We start from the raw sequence: 17,801 nt of genomic DNA, 5'->3' as shown, positions 1-17,801 counted from the left end.
ACAAGAGGACTGAGCAAATACGTAAATGTATTGAGGATACTGGGAAGCAGATTCCTCGCTGTCGGCAAAGAGAAGTAAAATGTGCAAAGTGGGAAGGCTAGAATAAAACATGTGGTGTTGAACTAGAATTGGAGGTATCAGTGTGAACTCATGGTTCTAAATATACATAGATATGAAATAAGTATGTGTCTGTGTGGTGGCGGGGGGTGGCGAAGGAGAGAGGAAGAAAATGCATATATTCACGTGTTTCCTTGCTCTGTTAACTCAAAGAAGGCCTAGAAGCAATGACACCCCAGAAGAAATGACCATACTTTGCAACCAAATTTTAAAGATCATTCTCCACTAAAAGAAAACAGGGGTCCTTGGAGGAATGGTTGATTCCACAACTGGGAATGTGCATCATGAGCCTTGAACATCTTTGTGTGTCATTAGTAAGGAAATGCAAAGTGGTGGGCCATGTTAAAAGCCAGTTTGAAAAACCACGAACAGGCCAAGTCTAAGAAATTCTGAGTATCGAAATAATAACAGTACTATCATTTAAATAAATAACAGTAACAAATGACTGAATAAAACAGAAATCCATGTTCATACTGATATAAAGAAATTTATAAATAAATGAATATATAATGTATATACTACATAATGAATATATAAATACATATATTCTTTTATATACATGAAGGAGAGGAAAAAAATCTACCTTACCAGTAGAAGGCCAACTACTAACAACTAGAGAAGGCAGGATGTAATTAGAAAAAAAAAATTCAACAACCATCATAGTAAAGATTGATTCAGGCAAAAATCAATGCTAAAACTAGTGGGTAAAAGTTTGATGAGGAGTTGAGGAACCTGACAGGCCTCAAGGGATAGTTAATATCAATAGCAATGGTACAAAGTGACATTGTGCACCACCTGGTATGATGCAGTAAGAACAGAGCACCTCTTCTGAGGTATTTCCACCAAATACACAAAACCTAAATCTAATCGGGAGAAAACATCAGACAAGCACAAACTGAGGGACATTCAACAAATAACTGATTTTAACTCTTCAAAGATGTCAAAGCCATGGAAAAACTAGGAAAGACACAGATGTTCCAGACAGAAGGAGGGTGGAGACTTGTGACAACTAAATACAACATGTGATTCTGAATTGGATCATGGGTTCTTTCTCTGGGAGACGTGGGGGAGGGGGGAGTAATGTGTGATTTGTTCTGCTATAAAGGCCATTAATGAGACAATTGGTAAAACTGAATGGGATCTGTGGATTAGACTGAATTATTATATCAATGTTATTATTAGCTTCCTGGTTTTGATGGGTATACTATAGCTATAGAGTAGAGTACTCTTGTTTTCAGAAAGTAAAGACTAAGGTATTTGGGAGTAATCTGCATTAAGTCTACAACTTACTCTCAAATCATACATACACACACATACCCCCAATGAGAGGGGAGCCCATTTGACCCCCATAGGACATTTAGTAATGTCCAAGACATTTTTGGTTGAAATGGAGGCGCACAGAGCAGGGGAAAACAGGACTAGCATCTGGTGGGTAGAGGCCAGCGATGTTGTTAAATATCCTCCAATGTACAGGGCTACCCTCCACAACAGCTTTATTCAATCCAAAACATGAGCTAAGAAAGCCTGATAGGTAAGGAGGAAAATTTGCCACTACAAGACGTGGGCCACCTCTCTACCACTCAGAAATGAGGTCATTAGTGCCTTTAATCAGAATGCAGAAGACCCAGATACTCCCACTGACCTATCAGCTACAGGAGGGTATTTCTATTATAATGGAGAAATGGAACAACTGCTGAGTACATTTCCTATGCCCACCTACCTAGTGACCCCTGCCTTTCCTTTTTCTCTGGAGATTTGGGGGATAACCTACATAAAACTCCTTGGAGAACTGAGCTTATCCTTTTTTACATCGAAACCATGAATCCTGATTTCTCACATATGAAACAAATCTATTCTTTCCACTCTGTTAATCTATAAATGCTTAAAACTTTGATCCCATTTATTTCCTGTATTCCTTTATACTCATCAAAACTCAGTAAGGTTAAATTTCCAGTATTTCTGTTTCTCAATGGTTCTCTCCTTTTAAACAACTCTTAAGTAGTCTTTTAGCTGTCCTGAAGACAAATGGATGACCTATTTATTTTAAGAGCTAGGGATTTTATACTGCTTAACTTCTTGCTGCTCTCTTCCTGAAGGAGGCTTCTAAATTCTTTACCTAGATATTTTCATAAGGATACATAACTTCCATGGGATCTAAAGCATTTTTTATTACTTTTTACTAAAGTACTATAACATTCTGGATCAAAGTCTCATTTTTGAATCTTACTGATCCACCTAAATAGTAGTAGTATCTAAGTGAAAAAATTCGGACACAATTCCACTTAAAGAGGGTTTTGGGCAAATCTTTCAATAGGAGGTTTAAAAGGAAATTAAAACATTTACTGAAGCCTCTTTGGGGATTAAATCAGGACTATTGTTTTAAGGCAGGCTTTACTTATATTACATCTTTTAAATGAGTTCAATCTCATAGCTCTTTTGGTTTCATAAATTAATAATGATTTTCTTAATTTTCCTCTGACACTATCCATCAACAGTAAATAGGTCTTCTGCCTACTTGGTTGCATGACCTGATTTACTTTAGGCCAGAGAGATTCCTTCGTAATCGGGTCAAGTACATGTACACTGCTGCCTCCTAAGTTGTGTTAGTAGGAAAGAAATATATCCAATATTAAGTTTAAAACTAAGTTTAAAAAAATGAACATAAATAAGTACATATGAACTTGAATACTGAATTAACATACACAAGATAAAAATTATTTCAAAACTTTTGAACACATTACTATGACTTCATCATTAGTGAAATAATCTAAAGACAAAAAGAACTGGAAAGAAATTTTAACTTCACTTAGTGTATTTACTGTTCATAATAATATTGGTGTTATAATTTAAAAAGTAATGTGTGCTGTACAATAAAGAAAGCTAAGTACCAAATTTTGAAATGTTAGATTTGAAATGAAACTATCAGTATGAACTCAGTTTATTTTTCAATGTATTTCATAGCTCTGTCCAGTGAAAGAGCCTAGAAGCAATGAACACACCCAGCACTTAGTTCTGGGTTTCTAAGTACTAATCCCCACAAAAAGAACCAAGGATCCTTGGATGGGTCCATGATTGAAAGCACAAGATAAGTCCGGGTCATCTTTCGTGCAGAAAGCAAAAGAAAAGCTCAAAGATGATGGGTCTATATCAAAAGGACACAAGAAATGGCTTGAAATGGTTTACTCTGGCCAAATCTATTATAAATACATTTAATAAGTAAAAATTATTGAGTCTATAGTGATAGAAGTTCGGGGTTGGGATGGGGAGAAAGAAAACTCCTTTTTACAAAATTCCAGTTATTAAATGTAGAAGAAATCGCAATTAGAAAACTCACCGTTCTGTAACTGTCAGTGTAATAACTGATGCAGGCAAAGATCAACAATGGATGCTAAAATTATGAGGTAAAACAATAATGGGGAACAGAATATTCACGTGCTGCCAGAGTCACATCCAGAAGCTTACTAATTAAATTATAAAAGGAAAAACATACTTTTATTTTGGGGAGATCCAGTGGTCACAACCTTCAATAGGTGGTCAAACAATTTTGAGTGGAACAACTAGATATTACATACCTTCCGATGTGATGCAACATACACAATATGACTTTGAGGCATTCTTGCCAAAATATGTTTAAACCTCAGCCTAATCAAACGTAGAGACTTACTTCCAGTGTTCTATGACACCATACTACTTTAATATAGTGGAGTAACAACTTACATCATCAGGAAACAATCAGATAAATTCTGAATGTGAAACATTCTACAAGACAGATATCCTGGGCTCTTAAAAGCAAAAAAAAAAAAAAACCAAAAAACTAGTGCCATGGGGAATTTTAAAAAGATGAGGGGACTACTCAAGATTAAAGAGACATAACAAGTAAATGATTATAGTTTGGGGAGAAAAACAGCACTAAAAGACATTTTGGAGACAGCTGAGGAAAACTGAATATGGCCTGGACATAGGATTATATCAAAGAATTACTAATTTTCTTAAGTATTACAATCATATAACCACAGTTAGGTATGAGACTGTCTTTTTTCTTAAGAAATGCATGCTATCTCAACAACTTTCAAATACGACAGGAAAAATGTTATATAATACACACACACACACACACACACACACACACACACACATGAAGAGAAGAGAAAAAGGGGAAGGGGAAGGGGACTGTGTGTAATTATGACGATTTGGTGGGGGGGTGGGGATCAATCTAGATAGAGGAATATAGTTATTCATCACATTTTTTTACACTTTCTGTATATTTTAACTTTTTATAATAAAAAGTTGAGGTGGGAGAAATAAAGTAGAATGCTTTAAAGGACTCAGGAAACTCTTCCAGGGTGTCTACAAAGACAAAACCATTTTCACAATAATAATATGTTGTTTGCCTTTTTCACTTCGTTGATATTTGCAGGGATGGTGCAAAAGCAATGCTGGGTAAAGCTGTTGGTGTCTTAGCATGAATCAAGGCAGGGGCTCTGAACTGTACATAAGCAGTCATATTCTTCACTGCTACACACTTCATAGTTAAAAAATAAAATGCCAGTTTCACATAAGAAAAAAGCCCTTGATAAAGGAGTGAAAATTAGTGATTAAATCGTAACCCTAAGTGCACTAATGGTCTATGTGACAAAACCAGTGTGCCTAAAACACTTCTGTTGCATACAAAGTGTGGTTGTATCAAAAAAAACCACTACTGGCTCAAGTTTCAAGCTGAACCAGCCACTTTTTTCCTGAACACCATTCTTTACTTAAAAAACTGACAAACTATGCTTATACAGACTTGGGTATTATGCAGACATTTTCTCAAAAATGAACAAAGTAGGCCTGTCATTGCCAGTCATTTTCCCTGAAGTATTTTCTGCCAATGAAAAAATTTCAACTTTTAAGCAAAAACTAAAATTCTGGAGAACTGTGAACTTGATAGCTTCCCAATACTTAAAAGACTTTTCTAATGAGTTTGACAGTGATATTAATGATATTTTTGATACTGTATAATGAAGTGTGTCACCACTGAAAGATTTAGATAAATCAGTCTAACCAGTATTTTCCAAATGACCAATGTATAATGTTACAAAGCATGCATGTGTAAAAGATCCATTCAAAGGCAAGACAGACCAACAGATTTTAATGCAACATTATGAAAGGTTCACTGGCACGGTTTTACACTCCAAGTTACAACTAATCTTTAAGAAGCTCCTGGGGTAGGTACTTTCCTCGTGGTCCAGTGGGTGAGACTCTGCGCTCCCAATGCAGGGGGTGCCTGGGTTCGATCCCTGGTTGGGGAACTAAATCCCACATGCCAACAACTAAGACCCAGCACAGCCAAATAAATAAATAAATGGATGGATAGATAGATAGATAGATAAATAAATAAATAAATATTAGAAAAGAAAAGAAAAACTCCTGGGGCTTCCCTGGTGGTGCAGTGGTTAAGAATCCGCCTGCCAATGCAGGGGATATGGGTTCGAGCCCTGGTCCGGGAAGATGTGACATGCCGCGGAGCAACTAAGCCCATGCGTCACAACTACTGAGCCTGCACTCTAGAGCCCACAAGCCACAACTACTGAAGCATGCACGCCTAGAGACCATGCTCTGCAACAAGAGAAGCCATCGCAGTAAGGAGCCCACGCACCGTAAGGAAGAGTAGCCCCCACTCACCTCAACTAGAGAAAGCCTGTGCGCAGCAACGAAGACCCAACAAAGGCATGCATAAATAAATAAATAAATAAAATTATTTATTTATTTATTTATAAAAGAAACTCCCATTTTTTTTCAATTTTGGTGTAATGTCAACGAAGAATGTCTATAATTATCTGAAAAAGCTACTTAAAATACAACTACTTATCTATGTGAGGCTGGATTTTCTTCATATTTTTCAACTAAAACAACAATGAAAAATACTGAATATAGAGGATATAAGAATCTAGCTCTTTTAAAAAAAATTTATTGAAATATAGTTGATTTACAATGTTAGGTTAATTTCTGCTGTACAGCAAAGTGACTGTTATATATATTCTTTGTCATATTCTTTTCCATTATGGTTTATCACAGGATACTGAATAGAGTTCCCTGTGCTATACGGTAGGATACTGTTGTTTATCCATTCTAAACATACTAGTTTGCATCTGCTAATCCCAAAGAATCTACCTGTCTTTTACTAAGCCAAACTTTATAAAGAGATTTGCAAAAAATGTACAATGCTACTCTTCTCACCACATTTTTAAGAAAATAATTCTCGCTAAAATGTTATATTAACATGTAATGGGTTACTGTTAAGTGAATTATTAATAAGTATCTTTGAAATATGTTTTCACTTCCAATTTGATAAATATAACATATATAATCAAAAGCTTTCTGGGATTCTTAATAAAATTTTAAGAATGTGAAGTAATCCTGAGACCAAAAAATGTATAACTTTTACACTAGAAATCAACACATGCCATACACAATTTTATAAACCAAAACCTCACCTAAGCATTAAGGGCTATAGCCATTATACCACACTACCCTGGCCCCTGGCTCCAGAGCAAGTTAGCTCTGTTGAAATAAGCATTAAGCATTTTTTTTTTCTGGTGGGGGGTGAGCACCTGGGGCTGCAAAAGTATAACACAATCACTCTGAAAAGATTCCTAACTGGCTGTTTACAGAGGTAAAAGAATAAAAATAAAACGAGGCCAGATAATATGGACACACTCATTCTTTGGTTGCTTAAAAGTAGTTCAATCTACAAAAAATGTCAACAACTTCTAACTGCAATTTTCAATAATAAAACTGTTTAACACTATACAAGCTATTTAAGTAAAGGAATTTTTTTTTAAAAAAGGTAAAGTCAAGCAAATTATTCTCAATACCTATGCTGGACCATATTAAAATGACTTATATAATGCATAAGAATGAAGTTGGACCCTTAACTTACACTATATACAGAAATTAACTCAAAATGGATCAATGACCTAAACTATAAAAACCTAAAACCTAAAACTATAAAACCTAGAAGAAAACATAGGGAAAAGGTACATGACATCCAATTTGACAATGATTTCTTAGATATGACACCAAAAGCACAGGTAACAAAAGAAAAAAATAGATAAGCTGGACTTCACTGATATTAAAGCACACTACCAAGAAAGTAAAGAGACAATTCACAGTATAGGAACATCTATGTGCAAATTATGTATCTAATAAGACATTCATATATAAAGAACTCCTATAACTCAACAATAAAAAACCAAACAACTTGATTCAAAAATGGGCACTGGCGATAAAGAGTGGCCCCCGCTTGCCGCAACTAGAGAAAGCCCTCGCATAGAAACGAACACCCAACACAGCCAAAAATAAATAAAATGTAAAAAAAAAAAAAAAAAAAAAAGGGCACTGAATAGACATTTCTCCAAAAAAGATATACAAATGTCCAGCAAGTACATGAAAAGATGCTCAACATCAATAATTAGGAAAATGTAAATCAAACCACAATGAGATACCATTTCCCACACATTAGGATAGCTATTATCAAAAAAAAAAACTCAGAAAATAAATGTTGGTGAGGATGTGGAAACATTGGAAACCTTGTGCATTGCTAATATGAATATAAAAATGGTGCAGTCAAGGTGGAAAACACTTTGGCAGTTAAACGAAGACCTACCATATGTCCCCAAAATTCCACTCTTAAGTATCCAAATCAATTGAAAGCAGGGACTCAAATAGCCAAAAAGTGAGAACCACCCAACTGTCCATCTACAGATGAATGGATAAACAAAATTTGGTATTCAGCCATAAAAAAGAAACATTCTGATATATGTTACAACAGGGATGGACCCTGACAACATAATGCTTAGTGAAATAAGCCAAGTACAGATAGACAAACATTGCGTGACTCCACTTATATTAGGCACCTAGAATAGGCAAATTTATAGAGACAGAAAGTAAAACTGTGTTTACCAGAGGCTGGGAAGGTCAAGGTGGAGTTATTGTTTAATGTGTACAGTGTTTTTGTTAGAGACGATGAAAAAGTTTTGGTTATAGGTAACAGTGACGGTTATACAACACTATGAATGTATTTAATGTCACTGAATTGTACACTTGCATATAATAAAGACTATGTTATATATGTTTTACCACACTTCAAAAAACGGTTACAATGCTTTGAAAAAATAATTTACATATATCCTCTGAAAGACAAAATTTAATTGCCATGATGTTTGTTAGTAATTTTTAAATAAAAAAAGAGCTGAGCCCTCCAACAATAATACAAATCACCGATAGTGCTTTACTTACCCGTTTGGGGCCACTAAAAATCTTTCTGGTATTTTCCTTTGATTTATCTCCTTGTTTATTTGGGGGCTTCTTCACATTTTCAGGCACACCAGGCAAATCCTCTGTAAAATCCAAGTTTTCTGAAATGGTAATCAAAACTAGCTAGCTTTCTATTATTTCAAATTATCTACCAGACAACCTATGAACATTTTGAGGAGAAAGAAGCATATTGTGGGGAGAAAAAAAAAGGAATAAAAGCACCACAGAGTTGACAAAATACTCCAATGATATTAAGTCTCATTCTCCCGTGCTCACTCCCTGCTTGTCCCCTACTCTAAAAGAAAATCAGAAACCTAGTTGCTGTGTATGTGCTCCAGTTTCACTGGCAAAATCAATTCTCTTCCAGAATAATTTGTTCTTCGAAGTTCATATAATTGCTAGTTATCTATCAACATTAACACTGGCATGGTCTAGTTTAAACACACACACACACACACACACACACACACACACACACATCATCAGGTGATATGCACCTGTAACATTTTTCTAGAATTTAAGTACACTTAATCATGTTGGCCTTCAAAGAATGCCTGCTTACATCTGAAGAGGCCACATTTTTAAAAAACCCCAAAAAAGGATATAGCTATCCTTGGCAAGATACAGAATGACCTAGTACAATGTAGTTCAGTGGTCTGTGGTACTACCACAAAACTAACCAAAGGATTACACTAATTTCCAAATGGCTATATTTTTTTCTAGCCTAAACAAAAACAAAAAAGAAAAAAATAGTAAGGGGACTTCCCTGGTGGTCCAGTGGCTAAGACTCCACGCTCCCAGTGCAAGGGGCCCAGGTTCGATCCCTGGTCAGGGAACTAGTTCCCATGTGCATGCCACAACTAAGAGTTCGCATGCCACAGCTAAAGATTCTGCACGCCGCAGCTAAAGATCCCGCATGCCGCAACTAAAGAGCCTGCACGCGGCAACGAGGATCCTGTGTACGGCAACTAAGACCCGGCACAGCCTAAATAAATAAGTATTTTTTTAAAAATAGGAAGACTTGGGCTTCCCTGGTGGCGCAGTGGTTGAGAATCTGCCTGCCAATGCAGAGGACCTGGGTTCGAGCCCTGTTCTGGGAAGATCCCACATGCCACAGAGCAACTGGGCCCATGAGCCACAACTACTGAGCCTGCGTGTCTGGAGCCTGTGCTCCGCAACAAGAGAGGCCACGACAGTGAGTGGCCCGCGCACCGCAATGAAGAGTAGCCCCCGCTCGCCGCAACTAGAGAAAGCCCTCGCACAGAAATGAAGACCCAACACAGCCAAAAATGTAAATAAATAAATAAAAATGAACTATCAATTCCCCCCTCAAAAAAAAAATAGGAAGACTTTTCTCTGTCCCAACCCTTAAAAATGTTTGCTGTTTCATACAGTGTATGAAGACTCAGATTCCAACTTTGGATATATCAATCAAACAGTCTCTCATTTTTAAACATTATTTGTTATCAACATGATGTTTTTCAAAGGGAGCCTAATGATTTACGATAACTTGCTATCAAGGTTAGGATAAGAGCTAAGAAGGCTGTAGCAGAACTGGAGCTCAGGTTTCAGTACATAATTACTAACCATCTTCCTGAGAAAGCAAATGTAAAGCTGTCTACCCAGTCATATCTCAAGTGACTAGCAAGGCTGCAGCAAACTTCAGTTCTTCAGAAGCAATTCAACACAACATTGAATTCTGAAAATACTCTTATTTTTTTGCAGTGGGGAGTAAGGCGGGCTCCTAGGGGCTACTCCTGTGTAATTCTAGCTTTAGCGATTCTAATCTAGCAAACCTATTTTTAGGCCAAATGAAGCAAAATGGTAGGTAGCCTCAAGTATGATACACTCTATAAGAAAATCTGTATGTAAGAATACTATGGGATCTTTAGTTGCAGCCTGTGGGCTCTTAGTTGTGGCATGAGGGATCTAGTTCCCTGACCAGGGATCAGAAGCCAGGTCCCCTGCATTGGGAGCATGGAGTCTTTTTTTTTTTTAATTAATTAATTTATTTATTTATTTTTGGCTGCACTGGGTCTTTGTTGCTGTGCACGGGCTTTCTCTAGTTGCAGCGAGCAGGGGCTACTCTTAACTGCTGTGCGTGGGCTTCTCATTGCGGTAGTTTCTATTCTTGCGGAGCATAGGCTCTACATGTGCGGGCTTCAGTGGTTATGGCTCACAGGCTCTAGAGCACAGGCTCAGTAGTTGTGGCGCACAGGCTTAGTTGCTCTGCAGCATGTGGGATCTTCCTGGACCAGGGCTCGAACCCGTGTCCCCTGCATCAGCAGGTGGATTTAACCAACTGCGCCACCAGGAAAGTCCTAGGAGCGTGGTGTCTTAAACACTGGACCACCAGGGGAAGTCCCTACTATGATAGTTCTAATTCACCATAATGACTCTTGTTCTATGACCCTAAAAGGACAAAAGCTCTATTTAACAAGTAAACTGATATAGGAAAACTGTATTTGGTTAAATACAAATAAATATAACCCCTGTATCCCAGAGGCTTTCACATACTCTTCGTCGCTCAACAGTCAATCCACTTCACAAAGCCCTTGTCAAGTAGTGACTTACTCATAGCAAAGCTAACCTATTTCTTTTGTTTGTCTCTCAGTGGAGACTATCAACTCAAGGACTTCAAGTCATTACTGGTCCTACTATCTTAAGGGACAAATTAATTTTTCACTGGTAAGAGTGTATAAATACTTAACTAGCACTTTTTAATTTTATTAAGTCAACTTACGAGGATGATTCTTAAGATTTAATCTTAACTTCATAAATTTAAGATTTCTTTAGAATGTTTTTTAACATTTATTGATTAGGCTTTTTTATTTTAATTTCCTAATACTTCCCTCATTACAACCACCTAGTATCAATATAGTTCTAAATGACCAAAATCTATCCTTATGTTTCCATTGCATTTAGTTTTTCAAAGCTGAAATATCAAGATGTTCATTATCCCTACACACACACACACACACACACACACACACACACACACACACACACGGACACACACACGGACACACACTAAAATTCTCAAGTGCTAATGGTAGAATTAAAATACAAATATGAAAAGACTCCCCAATTTACAAACTGGTTCCTTACAAGGTGGGACTTTATTAACATTTAAATGCTGTTATCTTTGGATAAGGTAATCTTTGGCACTAAATAGGTACTCCTATTAAAATTAAATGTAGTAACAAGCTAAAACTAAGTATCCAGGAGGAAACTAAGTAGCTGTTACTTAAGCCTGAAAAACACGTTTACTTGTAGTTTTTTTTTTAAGTCTTACCTGCATTATTAGTACTAGACTGACTGTCCTGGGAATTATCACTGCTTTCTGGAGGAGGCTGCAAGGAGGGTGATGGAGCCGTTTTAGATCTTTTTTTGTTTGTCTTTCTTTCCACTTGACAGTCATCATCTTCATCATCTTCACTTTCACTGAGATCATCAAAGCCAAAATACTTAATTTTGTAATTAGAACTCCCAGAACCTCCTTCATCACCTCCTGTCTCATCATGATCTTCAAAACCAAAAAATTCAAGTTTAACATCTTTTTTAGACTTAGTATTACTAGGTCGAAATCTAGTAGTGGTCTTAGACGTTGCAATATCTGCTTTTTTTCTTAGCCGGCCAGCTTCTCCCAAATCTGCAGGAGTTGATGCAGTGAACTCATCCATGCTGCGTTCCATAGTATCCTGTATGGTAACATTACAAACTGACAAGCAAGATGGATGTAAAACAGTATAATCTCTAGTCCGTCCAACCGTCCCTCTAAAACTGGTCCCACAACTTACACTGCCTTTTTTTGCCTGATTCAGGCCATCTTTACTTGATTCACTGTTTGCTTTGGCTAAGCCCTGACTGGTGCCGTCCATTAGCTTATCAAAATTTGATGCTCCTTGTGAGGATTTTGCTTTATTGGCCCTACAATACGTCCTACAGTTGCTTGGCCTAAGAACCCTTTGCATGATGTCTTCCTCAATGGCTTCATTTAGATTTTCCAACCGATTTTTAAAATCCTCATCCTTCATCTCCAAAAGAGGATCACTATCCAAACTTAAAATACAATCTTCTGATCTGCTATCTTCAAAGTCATTATCCCATTCATACAAACCAGTTCTTACAGATCCCTTGATTGAAGATGTTTCTGATGGAGATTCTGACCTTCTTCCAAGCTGGGAGTTCCAAGTATCATTTGTTTCTTTGATTTCATCAGCTTTGTATCCAGAAGCCACTGTTGTTTCTGCATTGGGTTTCTTAGTACTGTCTTCAGCATTTTTGTAAATATGGTGACTATTTTTTTCATGTTCTTCACTAAAGTTCTCCACTTTATCTATAAAAATGAAAAATAAGTCAAAGGATAAAAATATGAGTGACAGCAATATAAAAGTTAACAAATAAAAGGGACATTTGGTTAATTAATAGTACAATTATGAAAAAATTGCAAAAATTTTAAATTGTGAAAAAAATAAATGTTTATATATCTGATAATTCCCCTTCCAGTATACAGCTCTCATGTCTTCCAGTGACCTCTCCCTAGGCATCCAAGTCCCTTAAAATTGTTACCCTAAACTCAAGAGATTTCAGCAGTGTTAAAAAACAGGATCAATTCAGAATGACATATAAATAACTCAGCCAAACCTTCTAAGACATACTATGGATTTTTCAAATAAAAATGTTTAATCACTGTAAAGCAATTATACTCCAATAAAGATGTTTAAAAATTATTTAATAGAACCTTAACAATGTAACACAGTTAATGAAAACATTCTGGCAGTGTCTATTCCTCTGGGGTAGGGTTGCCCATATGGCATGCCAGCTCTGTCTAGAAACCTGTTCCAGGGTCAGGTTTCTTTATTTCTGCTTTCCATTCTTTTTTCTAATGCTAAAAGCCATACAACTTCAAGGCTCTTTTTTTTTTTTTTTTTAAACAGTGGCTCTGATGCCTAAGTTACATGGCTACAGTGGTTATTTATCCATATCAGCCAGTGGTAAATCTTAAACTGCCTACTCATTTTGTACTTGGGAAATTCATTTCTGTTGTCTTTAATTTTATCATCAGAAATATTTTTTAAATTTTTCTAAATGAGATGGAAATGTGATTCAAACTGGTACTACAATTAATTCTCCAAGCACTTGTTAGTAGGAAAAGTCGGGTTAAATGTTTATGCCAGGGGCTTCCCTGGTGGCGCAGTGGTTGAGAGTCCGCCTGCCGATGCAGGGGACACGGGTTAGTGCCCCGGTCTGGGAGGATCCCACATGCCACGGAATGGCTGGGCCCGTGAGCCATGGCCGCTGGGCCTGCGTGTCCGGAGCCTGTGCTCCGCAACGGGAGAGGCCAGAACAGTGAGAGGCCCGCGTACCGCAAAAAAAAAAAAAAAAAAGTTTATGCCAAATAATAAAATTACCAAAAAACAAAACAAAACAAAAAAAACCTACATTTAAGAAAAGTCATTTACAAATCTCAATTAACAAACCATCAAATAAAAGCAAAGGGATGCTTTACATGAATTCACTGTACAATTTTTAATGCTACCCAATGGGTGTAAATGTAATTTATATTTACCTACCTCTACAAGGCAACTAATTTATAGGTATACCTGTTTTATTCTTGGATATTTTCCAACCAAAGGCAAGGAACTATAGTTTTCATAATCTCAGAAGTACCAAATCAATAAGTATACAATACTGAAAAGCGAAGAATTAAAAGCTGACTCTGGCATCTGATACTTTCTTAAAGGGGCAGAAGCAAAGCCAAGTTTAAAACCAAACCTGAAGAAATGATACCACTGCTCTTATAACAAGTGGAAAGAGCACTAGTAGTTGAATTTGGAGACTTGTGTTGCCCTAACCAACTAGCCCTACAGAGCTCAGGCAAGACCCTTAACTTTGGGCGTTTTCCTGAGGGCTTCAATTTCCTCCTGTGCTCAAAAGGGAATCCACTGACCCATACTACTTTACAGCATTATTAAAGGAATTATTTGCTAAAAAATGCCTATGGGAATGTTTTGCATGCCTAGCTATACAGACGTCTATGAGATGTCACTAAATGTTATACCACACCACTTTTATAGTTACATAGCATTCTACTGTCTTAATGTCACAAAATTTATTTAAGCTGTTTCTAATTGTTTTATGTAATAAACATCCTTCTGACTTAAAAAAAAGGTTATGTTACCGTAAACTTTATTATCCATGTTTTTAAAAATTACTACTTCAAGTTTTACTTACCACTCCCATTTCCCCTAAAGTCAGAGAATATGTGTTGTGTTTTAACAGTTACTATTCTCATGGGCTGCCTTTCATATGTAAATCTAACTGTTGTGAGTATACCTTATAAATTTAAGTGCAAAGAATAATAAAGAGCCTTAGAGAAAGAAGTATTATCACTAAAAGTTATGTCACTAGTAAATACAATTTATTCATGTATTCAATTATATAGCATAAACAATCCTACAGATTAATTATTAAAGTATATTATATAATTTTTAAACTTCAGAAATACACTGCACAGATAAAAACTAATTTAATCAACAAAGAGTTCTGCACAAGAAAAGCTATCTAAGTTTTCCACAACAGTATTCTGATATGTAAAATAAATACTTTCTACAGTCCTTCATCATTTAGGTCTTCAAGAAATATTCTTAACTATACCTTCAGAAGAGAAAGCAAGGTTATCTTGTCCTAAAATGCAAAATAGCAATTACTTTCAACTGCCCTCCTTCCTCAAACATCCCAGCTTCCTTGTCAGATAAACTCACTTTATATCTCAAAACATCAAGGGTGGGGAGGGGAAATAAAAATGAGTTGGTTTTTTTTTCTTTTAAAATGGCTTTTATTGAGACACTTTTAGGGCCTCTGCAACATTTCTACTCTTCTTTATTTCCAGTTCTTAGGTGGCTAAACTCTCTTCTCTCTTTAGCCGGTTTTCAAACATTCCAAAATACATTTTTTAATTGGTAAATGACAAGAGAAGGAGCAAAATATCTGTGGGAAATCAGTATATGTTAATTGCAGAATTTCAAATCTCTATGGGAAGGATTATTCAATAATGTATACTGGAACATCTTGTATCTTTAACCATAAAGCAAAAGAAATTTCATCAAAATTAAATGTCCATATATACACTACCAAACATTAAGGTAGATAGCTAGTGGGAAGCAGCTGTATAGCACAGGGAGATCAGCTCGGTGCTTTGTGACCACCTAGAGGGGTGGGATAGGGAGGGTGGGAGGGAGGGAGACACAAGAGGGAAGAGATAGGGGAACATATGTATATGTATAACTGATTCACTTTGTTATAAAGCAGAAACTAACACACCATTGTAAAGCAATTATACTCAAATAAAGATGTTAAAAAGAAAATTAAATGTCCATTAGAAAACCACTATTTAGGGAATTCCCTGGCAGTCCAGTGGTTAAGACTCCACACTTCCACTGCAGGGGACACAGGTTCGATCCCTGGTCAGGGAACTAAGATCTCACATGCTTCAGTGCAGCCAAGAAAAGATTAAAACACACACACACACACACACACCAAAAAACGCTATTTAAGAGAACTACCATACCAGAGAGAGAGAGAAAGAGAGTGAGTGAGAGTGTGTGTGTGTGTGTGTGTTTGTGGGTGTGTGTGTGTCTGTGTGTGGGTGTGGGTGGCCGGGGCAGGGTGGGGGGTTGATTACAACTATGTAAAGAATGCCCCAACTCAATAAGACACCCAATAAAAAGTTAAAATAGAAAAATGATCAAGAGACTTGGACTTGACCAGTCACTTGATAAAAAAGGATATTCAATAAACATATAAAATATAAATATATTAAAAGACACTGACATTCATTGGTTATTAGAAAGATGCCACTGAAACCATAATGAGATGCTACTAAACAACCAACGAAAGAGTTAAAATTCACAGTGCCAAGTATTGCGGAGGAGGTAAAGCAACTTCAACTGCTCAGAATGGAAATGGGAACAACCACTCTCGAATTATCTACAAAAGCTAAACATAACAGTTATCCTATGACCCAGAAATTCCACTTCAAAGTACTTACCTAAAAGAAATGTATGCATATGTGCACTAAACGACTTACTAAACTTAACCATATGAAACTTCCACTTTTAAAATAATCAAGTATTCGCCATTCCACGTGGTTCAACATAAGGGAAGTACACTTATGACGTCATTCCAAAACAAAGAAATATAAATATCCATTAACAGTACAATCAATAGTGGTCTATTAATACAAAGAAATACTGCAGAGCAATAAAAATAAATAAAACTACATTTCTGTAGGAGTATATCTTAGTACAATCACTACAGAGAGCAATTTGGTAATACTTTTTAAAATTAAAAATGTACATATGAAAGAAATAGACTGACCCTGAAGCAAGCTGTTTTATTTACTCTACAAATAACTCTCCATGAGTATGAATAACATAAGCAACAAGGAACATTGTTTCCTGATTTCTGCTTTCATAAACAATACAAATACCTATCAATAAAGAACTAACTAAATTATCATACAACCACATGTCTGAATACTATATAGCTGTTAAAAAGAATGAGGCAGGTCTACAGATATGGTTGCCCTTAGGGAAAGGGATGACAGAAGGATAAAGGGAAAGTCTTCCATACCTCTTGAATTTTATATTGTCTATAGTCTATTCAAAAGTCTTAAAAGTAAAAATTAACCAAAAAAACAAAAAAAAAGTAAAAATTAACAAAGGTACATATTAAGTACCTTAAACTGTAACAGTGATCCTACAGTTATCTTTTTTTTGGAGTGCTGAGCTGTTAAAGAATTATATTTATGGGCTTCCCTGGTGGTGCAGTGGTTGAGAGTCCGCCTGCGGATGCAGGGGACACGGGTTCGTGCCCCGGTCTGCGAAGATCCCACATGCCGCAGAGCGGCTGGGCCGGTGAGCCATGGCCGCTGAGCCTGCGCGTCCAGAGCCTGTGCTCCGCAACGAGAGAGGCCACAACAGTGAGAGGCCCGCGTACCGCAAAAAAAAAAAAAAAAAAAAGAATTATATTTATGTATGAAATACAGTGTCTGGAATTTGCTTCAAAATAATCCACTGTTGAAAGGGAGTAGGTGGTAATAAAAATAAGACTGACTATGAATTGATATTTATTGAAGATGGATATACACACACACCTGTGTAACTGTATGCTAGTCTGTATATACAAACAGCATATATACTACCTTCACCCTTCTTAGAAGAAAGTGAAGATATTTCCTTTCACTTTTCACCAAACCCATCATTATAGAGATAAAGAAAAGGCAGCCCAGAGAGGCCAATGACGACAAAGGCTGCCAATTAAACCAATGACCAAGAGATCTCATAAAAAGAACCATACCAAATTCTAATACACATTACACT

The 17,801-nt window shown here is 36.5% G+C and overlaps 1 protein-coding gene across 2 annotated transcripts in view; it reads right to left on the bottom strand.

The window, feature by feature from the left end:
- Positions 1-17,801, bottom strand: part of WAPL (WAPL cohesin release factor) — a 75,884-nt gene that overhangs the window by 39,836 nt on the left and 18,247 nt on the right. The window contains exons 3-4 of one of the 2 annotated variants that reach the window (XM_030862800.3): positions 11,711-12,754; positions 8,398-8,516 (exon numbers count right to left, since the gene is read on the bottom strand). In XM_030862800.3, coding sequence (XP_030718660.1) covers positions 8,398-8,516; positions 11,711-12,754 — 1,163 coding nt within the window. The remainder of the gene's footprint in view (positions 1-8,397; positions 8,517-11,710; positions 12,755-17,801) is intronic. The other variant, XM_030862799.3, reaches the window with a different exon arrangement.

The sequence above is a fragment of the Globicephala melas genome, chromosome 16 (assembly GCF_963455315.2).
Source record: "Globicephala melas chromosome 16, mGloMel1.2, whole genome shotgun sequence".
In the NCBI taxonomy this organism is placed as follows: domain Eukaryota; kingdom Metazoa; phylum Chordata; class Mammalia; order Artiodactyla; family Delphinidae; genus Globicephala; species Globicephala melas.
This window is presented reverse-complemented; position numbering and strand designations above follow the sequence as displayed.